General features: G+C 36.2%; 2 protein-coding genes and 1 long non-coding RNA gene across 3 annotated transcripts; 1 reads left to right on the top strand and 2 right to left on the bottom strand.

The window, feature by feature from the left end:
- Positions 1-320: 320 nt before the first annotated feature.
- Positions 321-3,367, bottom strand: tp53rk (TP53 regulating kinase). The gene is made up of 2 exons (XM_082156555.1): positions 3,080-3,367; positions 321-1,190 (listed from the first exon to the last, which is right to left on the bottom strand). Exons 1-2 carry the CDS (start codon positions 3,306-3,308, stop codon positions 718-720), a joined length of 702 nt encoding a protein of 233 aa, XP_082012681.1. The 5' UTR covers positions 3,309-3,367; the 3' UTR covers positions 321-717.
- Positions 1,896-2,519, bottom strand: LOC309488374. The gene is made up of 3 exons (XR_014202096.1): positions 2,408-2,519; positions 2,077-2,298; positions 1,896-2,006 (listed from the first exon to the last, which is right to left on the bottom strand). It is a non-coding gene; the product is annotated as an uncharacterized lncRNA (long non-coding RNA).
- Positions 3,368-4,335: 968 nt separating the features above from the next.
- slc2a10 (solute carrier family 2 member 10) lies at positions 4,336-9,796 on the top strand. Its single transcript, XM_082155646.1, has 6 exons — positions 4,336-4,525; positions 4,925-4,997; positions 6,528-7,712; positions 8,248-8,370; positions 8,464-8,599; positions 8,997-9,796. Exons 2-6 carry the CDS (start codon positions 4,964-4,966, stop codon positions 9,088-9,090), a joined length of 1,572 nt encoding a protein of 523 aa, XP_082011772.1. The 5' UTR covers positions 4,336-4,525; positions 4,925-4,963; the 3' UTR covers positions 9,091-9,796.
- Positions 9,797-9,830: the final 34 nt, after the last annotated feature.

The following is a 9,830-nucleotide window of genomic DNA, read 5'->3' as shown; positions in this document are numbered from 1 at the left end:
ACTGCATGTTTTGTACAGAAACTGCAAAATTTTTCTTTGAGGATGCAAATATGTTTTGTATATGAATAAGCTTTTTTGTACAACCAGGAGAATTCTTGTATTATTAGTACAATGTATTAGTGTACTAACATTAGTATATTTAACAGTGGATTTCCAATGATCTATTTTAAATGTATATTTTTAGATTTAGAGATTAATTCAATTAAAAATTAGTGATCATGTACAGTGTGTGCTTCTCATTATCAACAAATATTTGGAGATTATGAACATTTTTGTCACGTTTTTATACCAGAAAATGCATATTATTGATTTCAACACAGTACAAAAATGTAATTCTTTATTGGTTACATTTACACACGTTTTGAGGAAAGCTGAACCTGTTGAGAAGCTGATTTACATGTTTAGCATCACATGTATTTTTAATAGGGTTAAAAATATTCAGCTATCATTTTTTGGCAATTATTGCATTATATTTAACACTACTGTAAGAAAAACATGACCAATCTTTGACTGACATTCCTTATAAACACATTTTCCAAAAATAATCAAAGGCTTTCCATGTGTAAATATAGGTCTCTTCATTTAAGGGTCTATTTATGAATCAGTCTATTATGAATCAAGAACATTCATCTTTATATTTATATGAACTTTACATTTCCTACAGCAAACTACTTAAGCTTGTAAAAAAAAAAAACTTGTGTGGCACCAAAATATATTTTATCCGACCATTGACCTCTTCCGTCCTCTCAAGCGAACCTCGTCCAGCTTCTTGATGACCGCAGGGGACTTTTTGGATGAAGCCGAGTAACTTTTCAGAAGTCTCTCAAACAAAGTCTCTGTTTTGGGGTGAGTGCTGAGAAAAGCTTTCTCCAACACATACAGGTCGACTCCTTTATCTTCCGGAAGAGCAGAAATGTAACTCAAGCCGAAGTCAATCATGACCAGGTGAATATGTTGGTGTTCAGCTCCGGGGATCAGAAGCATGTTGGAGGTCGTGAGATCGCCGTGGATGACGTCTTCATCATGCATCTGAGCCAGGACTTCACCGATCTTGTCCACTAGAGCCTGAAGGTGCTGTGGGGTTTGTCCTGATGCAATGTGGTCTCTTACTGACACGGAGTGGACAATATCCTCCAGGAAGATGCAGTGAGTGGTGTAGTCAACAAAATACACGACAGGCGCGTTGATACCTGGGACAGAGCAAAACCAACAAGTTGATCAGAGTAGATTTAATTAGTCTATCGCATCTAATTGTGTATAACCGGTCAAATATGCATATTTTTTATGCAAATTTTTTGAATTTATTTGCATTTTGGCACTTTATTCCAGCGTTTTTTATACGAAAAAACAACAACATTGCTGCCGTTTCTCAGATATCACTTACTGCACCTTTAATGAAAAGACATTTGTATATGACTTTATTTTGGAGTGTTTTCAAAATAAAATTAAATCACATTATTAATAACATCAAGTAATATTCGTAACAGTTAGTATTTTTAAATGCCTTCACCTTGAAGCTGGTTGGTTTGGTTCATGGCTTATAATGCTTTAGCCAAGAAGACTTTATTTTATTTTATACATCGATAAAAAAAAATAAAAAAAAGCAAAAATACTTCGAATGTTCGAAAATAACATACATAAAAAGATATAATATAAAAATGCAAAATTCACATTTATTCCACAAATATTCTGCTTTCCAAGTTATATAGTTGCTGTAAAAAAATTAATTTGTAAACCCTATATAAAATAGATGGAGGCCTGTCAAATACAGAATTTCTTCACTGCGTTTGCATACGTTGCACAAGTACACTTAGTGTACATCATTGTAAGCACACTATAAGAGTTAACAATACTAATTAGTGTAAATACGCGCACGCTTGGTTCCTGCAGCCTTGACGGCTGTTGATTGAAATGGGAAGGAACGTTCTAACCGCTTGAGGATCTGGTGCCCTATCTAGTGCACTGACCTGCTCTCCAGAATCTGGTGCCCTATCTAGTGCACTGACCTGCTCTCCTGAATCTGGTGCACTGACCTGCTCTCCTGTGAGGATCTGGTGCCCTATCTAGTGCACTGACCTGCTCTCCTGTGAGGATCTGGTGCCCTATCTAGTGCACTGACCTGCTCTCCTGAATCTGGTGCCCTGACCTGCTCTCCTGTGAGGATCTGGTGCCCTATCTAGTGCACTGACCTGCTCTCCTGAATCTGGTGCCCTGACCTGCTCTCCTGAATCTGGTGCCCTATCTAGTGCACTGACCTGCTCTCCTGCGAGGATCTGGTGCCCTATCTAGTGCACTGACCTGCTCTCCAGAATCTGGTGCCCTATCTAGTGCACTGACCTGCTCTTCTGCGAGGATCTGGTGCCCTATCTAGTGCACTGACCTGCTCTCCTGAATCTGGTGCACTGACCTGCTCTCCTGCGAGGATCTGGTGCCCTATCTAGTGCACTGACCTGCTCTCCTGTGAGGATCTGGTGCCCTATCTAGTGCACTGACCTGCTCTCCTGCGAGGATCTGGTGCCCTATCTAGTGCACTGACCTGCTCTCCTGCGAGGATCTGGTGCCCTATCTAGTGCACTGACCTGCTCTCCTGTGAGGATCTGGTGCCCTATCTAGTGCACTGACCTGCTCTCCTGTGAGGATCTGGTGCCCTATCTAGTGCACTGACCTGCTCTCCTGTGAGGATCTGGTGCCCTATCTAGTGCACTGACCTGCTCTCCTGCGAGGATCTGGTGCCCTATCTAGTGCACTGACCTGCTCTCCTGTGAGGATCTGGTGCCCTGTCTAGTGCACTGACCTGCTCTCCTGCATCTGGTGCCCTATCTAGTGCACTGACCTGCTCTCCTGCGAGGATCTGGTGCCCTATCTAGTGCACTGACCAGCTCTCCTGCATCTGGTGCCCTATCTAGTGCACTGACCTGCTCTCCTGTGAGGATCTGGTGCCCTGTCTAGTGCACTGACCTGCTCTCCTGCATCTGGTGCCCTGTCTAGTGCACTGACCTGCTCTCCTGAATCTGGTGCCCTGTCTAGTGCACTGACCTGCTCTCCTGCGAGGATCTGGTGCCCTATCTAGTGCACTGACCTGCTCTCCTGCAGCGCAGTATGGATCGCACCTCCTGCGTGGTTCTGCGGCGCGTCAGTTTCTCATCGACTTCAGGATGGCGATATAATTTTGTGAATCTCTCTTTAATGACCACGGGCCGCCCCAAAAACGTAGCTCGATAGACACGGGCTTCTGCGCCTTGTTTAATCAGCTGTGCCTCTTTTAAATACGCCGGAACACTCGCTTTTAGTGAGTTTGACTGAGCCATGTTCAAAAATAACCCATACGCTCTCTCTCTCTCTCTCTCTGCTTCCGGAAATACACTTCTTCTTCTTCTTCTTCTTCTTCTTGTTTTACAGGGCACACAAGCGCACACCGCCACCTACCGTTATGACTTCACAATATGTTGCAAACATTATGGGAACGTCACTTTGGATATAAATATACAAATATATTTTATTATATTATGTTGCATTATATGATAGGCCTATATTATATTATACAGTATATATTATACTATATTATATTACATTTTACATTATAGGCTATATTATTTATTATATTATATATTACATTATATATTATTAAATTATATATTATATATTACAGTATATTGTATAAATTATTATATTATATTACATTACATTTTACATTATAGGCTATATTATTTATTATATTATACTATATTATATTACAGTATATTATATTATTAATTATATCATACTATATTATATTACAGTATATTATATAAATTATTATATTATATTACATTATATATTATATTATATTATACATTATACTATATTATATTACATTACATTTGAAATTATAGGCTATATTATATTATATATTATACTATATTATATTATATTACATTACATTTGACATTATAGGCTATATTATTTATTATATTATACTATACTATATTACAGTATATTATAAAAAGTATTATATTATGTTACATTATATATTATATTATATTATATTATATACTATATTATATTACATTACATTATAGGCTATATTATATTATATTATATATTATACTATATTATATAATATTATATTACATTACATTACATTTGACATTATAGGCTATATTATTTAGTATATTATATTATATTACAGTATATTATATACATTATTATATTATATTATATTACATTACATTATATTATATTATATTATATTATATTATATTATATTATATTATATTATATATAATGAGGTTGTGATAAGTTGATAAGTGTATTGGTATGAGAGCGTGTTTCTGTCGCGAGGCTCGTTGAGTGTTTGAGGAAGAGTTCCTCCTGCCACGTAGCCTCGACTTCCTTGGATGCACAGACTTCAGGGAAAGAAAGACGCTTTCAAGGAACTTTCCAAGAGCAGAAAGCAACAGTAGCGTTTCCATGTTCAACAATGACAATGTGAACCGCGTAAAATCACAGGAAAAACATCTCGCCTGAGGGATGTTACCGGGAAGAGGTGAGAGGAGGAATAGCGGGAGCTGCTTTTGTTTTGTCTAAGAACTGTTGAAAGCGTCGAAGCTTTATTTTTATGCTTGTGTTATGAAAAAAAGGTCTTGCAGATGTAATTTCTAACTCCATTTAACAGCGGCTTGCTTCATAAAACTTTACAGCCTTACGTGGACTCTACAGGCTATGAGTCTCGAAGTTCTTTGAGAACAGGATTCCTGTTAGAAACATCAGCTGGGTTATTTATAGCTCATTAAGAGATCTCTCATCTAATTAAATCAATAGCGCCATCATGAGAGTTGTCATGGTGACAGCGTTCTGAATAAAGCCTGATTAGAACAGATCCGAGATTCTCCTTCCAAACTCACAGTTCTCATTTAACATGTCTGTGTTTTTGTTTTGGGAATAGGTTCTGTTCCCCAAACGAGACAGACTCGTTGCGTTTTTGATGAACCAGCATCTTTCAATTCGGATAGAAATGGGTAAGTGTCAGACCTGTTCAATGTTTGTTCTTAGTTTTAGTACGTAATTTTAAAAGTAAAATAAAAATGTAGCATATAATTGATTATGGGTATCTCTATAGCAAACAAATATGACAGATTTCTATTATAAATGATGTGCTTTTGAAGTGTTTGAAGCCTGCTGGAAACAGTTATGAAGAGTGACATGCATTAACAAAACATATTCTTGTATAATTATTATAATATCTATATATATATATATATATATATATATATATATATATATATATATATATGACAAATCATCGTTTAAGACCTTATGTTGTCTATTTCTTTTAATTTAAGATGAAAGGAGACTTTCTGACTTTTTTTCCTTTTAAACCATTTGTAAATAGATGTGGTTTTAAGTTGACGGGATGATCATTCAGGATGATCTATATTTGGAGTTAGACTGCATCTGGACTGGTATTGTTACCTACTGTACATTTAACACATTTATTGTGGGTTTTTGTGAATTTACAGTAAAAAATGGCAGCTGTGGTTGTCAGAATTTTACTGCAAAAAATACAGTAGCAACATTTTAAGTTTTACACCTTGGACTTCAATTTACAGTGAAAAAACATTTTATTAACTGATATAAATGTTAATATACCAACTTAGTACTGAAGTACTAAAATCTGTTTTGTACTTTTAATACAATGATAGCCACCATAAAAACTCAGTAATAAGAAAACCACATGTAGAATCAAAGCTCATCGCGAGTAGCTTTTCCATATGCTGAAGTAATGTATAGTCATGCACACAAATACAAAACACCATCATCATAACACACAACTCTAAAGTAACAGCACAAGATGTACCATGAAAGCTTGTTTCCGCCGTGGAATAAAACAATTTAAAAGGTAATTGTGACTTTTTATCTCGCAATTGCGAGTTTAATGACTTGTTCTTTTTCACTTCCAAAACCTGTAAATGTAACAGTATTTTACTGTAAAATTACATGAAATCCTGGGGAAAAGTCAGAATTGTGAGATAAAAAGTTGCAGTTACCTTTTTAATTTTTTATTCTGTGGTGGAAACGAGCTTCCATACTAATGTACATAACTGATATGAAAAAAAAACTAAAAAGAAAATATTTTAATGGGAAAAAAACATCAAATGTGAAGTGTCATGTGGGGAATTCTGGGAATGTCAATTTACGGGTTTCATTGTAAATTAAAAGATGACTTGTTCTTTTTCACTTCCAAAAACTGTAAATGTAACAGTATTTTACTGTAAAATGACATGAAATCTTGCATTAGATGATCTATGACGTGTTTCACCGTGTATATGAAAGAACTTGCACTAACCAGTTTTTACTGTAGTATTCTTACAGTCTTTTACCATTTAAATTATGATAATTCTTTATTTTAAACACAACTAATTTTGAGCAGGTAGGTCAGATTCTCAGAACACCAAGAAAAGTCCTGGATTTCCCTCTATGACCGGTTCATCCCAGCTGCAAAGTTCATAATTTCTGTCTCATTTATGTAGCATTTTTTTCTTCTCTAGGTTGTTCTGTCCTGGCGCTCACTATCATTGCATCCACTCTTGGCGGCCTAGTGTTCGGCTATGAGCTGGGAATAATATCCGGCGCTCTTCCGCAGCTCCAATCTCACTTCTCTCTGGGATGTGTCCAGCTGGAAGCTGTAGTTAGCGCTCTTCTGATCGGATCACTGTTAGCGTCTGTGATTGGTGGATGGCTGATTGACCGTCATGGCAGGAGAACGTCCATTTTACTCAGTAATCTCCTCATTCTGGGAGGCACCATTATCCTAACTGCAAGCATGTCGTTTTCAGCATTGGTGGTTGGAAGGGCCGTCATTGGGTTTGCAATGAGCATTTCTTCCATGAGCTGCTGCATCTTTGTCTCTGAGATGGTCGCTCCCAATCGTAGAGGGTTGATGGTGAGCCTGTATGAAGTTGGAATTACTGTTGGGATCTTGTTGGCTTATGCAATCAACTACATCTTATCTGGTGTCCATGCAGGATGGAGGTACATGTTTGGATTTGCTATTGCACCATCTCTTATGCAGTTGGTGTCCATTAGGTTTCTACCTCAGCAAACCACTGTAGGCCTCATAGCAGAAGATGATTGGGAAGCACCAAATCGCCACCAAGCAGAACATGTGAACTATAGTGTCTTTGACCTTTTCAAAACCAAAGACAACATGCGCAGAAGGACTGCCATCGGCCTCGGGCTGGTGCTCGGTCAACAATTCACAGGCCAGCCAAACGTCCTCTTCTACGCTTCCACCATCCTCTTCTCAGTGGGGTTTCAGAGCAATGCATCTGCAGTTCTTGCGTCGGTGGGTCTGGGTTTGGTTAAAGTCATTGCTACTCTACTGGCAATGGTTTGTTCAGACAAGGTTGGCCGAAGACCACTTCTGATTGGTGGATGCACAGTGCTGGCTGTAGGATTGATACTCACTGGTTTCTTGTGTGGACAGTCAGTGATTGACACAACAAAACAATGCACTTCATTGGAGCCACATGAAAATCTGACCTCACTAGCGGAAAATCATGAAAACGTGGGCAAAAACTCTGTGGATCAAATCACTCCATCTACTGGAAATGAAACGCACGATGCTTATGGACATTCAAATATTTTATCGCACTCAGAGGATATGTATAAGTGGATCATTTTCATCTGCATGATGGCAGTTGTGAGCGCTTTCTCAGTGAGCTTTGGACCAAGTAAGTTGCCTTTGAGTTTACGTTTACTGTAGTTGGGTCATTCCATGTCAAATCAACCAAATTTTGGAAACTTCCCCGGCTCAAATTGATTTTGATTTTGTTCATATTTTTTTCTGAAGAAAGACAAACATAAATATTGATGAAAGCCAAAATATTAAAAGTCATAGATGTAAATTTACTGAGCAATTCACTATTTTGTAGAGGTATACCAAATCTGGGTCACTTTGCATACAGCTGATACTTTTTTCTTTTAAAGAGGAATATCTGAACAACAAATAATTTTTAAACTAGAAATGTACATTACTGGTCAAAAGTTTGGAAATTATTATTATTTTTAATGTGTTTAATGTGCTCATCAAGCCTGCATTTATTTGATCAAAAATACAGAAAAAATATTGTGAAATATTATTACAATTTAAAATAATGGTTTTCTATTTTTATATACTTTCAAATGCAATTTATTTCTGTGATGCAAAGCGGAATTTTCATTTTCAATAATGCTTTAATTGCATGAAACTTCATATGTGGTTCACAGTGACATGGCTTGTGCTCAGTGAAATATTTCCAAAGGAAGTCAGAGGAAGAGCCTATTCATTCATCAACTGCTTCAATGTGGGGGCCAACCTCATAGTTACCTTTTCTTTCTTGAGTATAATAGGTATGCAAAACAACAAAGACCAAACATATGAAATATGATATGCATATGTAAATTATTTTCATAATTTTCCCATGATTTTCATGTTTTCCTCAGATGTGATAGGTCTGTCTGGAATATTCTTTGTGTATGGAGTGATTGGAGTGGCAGCAGTTGGATTCATCTACCTTGTACTACCAGAGACCAAAGGAAAATCGCTTCATAAAATTGACAGAGAGCTCTCTCAGACACCGTAAGAATTGTTTTTGCAATATGTGCTTGTTGTGTGTCTATAAATGAGTGATCGAATATTTGGCATTTTTTAAATGTATATTAAATACGTTTTTTTCTGTTTGGCCAAGGGTGTCGGAAGTGAGACTTTTATTTTGACGGCTCGCCGGACTTTTATTTTGGCGGCGCTAAGAGCGCCAGTGCCTGGGCACACAGTGCTTATGCTCTCTGTTTAATAGTTCTGTCTTATATATGTTATTAGATAGAACTGCATCAAAGAAAGTAAATGGTATACGAAAAAGTATTATAGTCTTGAAAAACTGGAATAGTGATGGACTCTGGACTTGTGTGTGATGCGATTCAGCATTATCTCATAAAATCCAATCAATGCAATACTCAAAATATGTTATTTCTTTTAGATTTTTTCACAGAGAAGAAGTCTGCAATATTTTCCAAAGAAGGCATTTCTCTCCAGGTTATCAGAGAGTTCACTTGACGAGTACATCAACGTGACTTGGGATGGAAAGTTATAAAATTCCTTTGATTACGTCAGTATGGATAATTTTGTTCACTGCATGATATTACATGTATTGTAATATCATTTGTAACATTTGTAGTAACTATTGTACTCTGGTTTATATGTTAGCAAATAGCGTTAAATCTTTATGAAATAAAGATAGATTACCCCTACATGACTCTTATTTTAATGCATTCATAGTTTGTGACAATATTTATGTTGTAGACTAGAGGATAGGGCTGAAAGTTTAAAGAACACATTAAAATGAAATATTTAAGATTTAAACACTGATTATGTGTAATGATATGAGGAACTGCACATAGGATAAAGAAAACATTTACAGAGGGACATCTACTTTAATATTTTATGTATTTTTGTTTTGCCAATAAATCTACTTTTTGAAATTGATACTCACTTTATATATGCAGTTCAAATAAAAATAAAATGTGATACACGCTTAGAAAAGTAAAATAGGGCCCAATGTACTGATTAATATGATGGAATTTCCCCAATTTTTACATTTTAAATATTGATTTTAAATGTTTTACCTGTATTTTGAATTAGGCATTGCATTTTTTTAGGATTAAAGGAAATGTCCTTAACAGATAATGTCCTAGCAGAATTTTTTTGTGTAAAAAGTTATCAAAAAATAAATCTTTCCTCTCTAATTAAATATAACATCTTTATGTCAACACAACATTTTAGTAGTATGAAACCACTTAAAGGGTTAGTTAAC

Source organism: Leuciscus leuciscus, assembly GCF_965113295.1.
Source record: "Leuciscus leuciscus genome assembly, chromosome: 23".
Classification (NCBI taxonomy): Eukaryota; Metazoa; Chordata; class Actinopteri; order Cypriniformes; family Leuciscidae; genus Leuciscus; species Leuciscus leuciscus.
The sequence above is the reverse complement of the archived record's forward strand: the minus strand, read 5'-3'. Positions and strand labels throughout refer to the sequence as shown.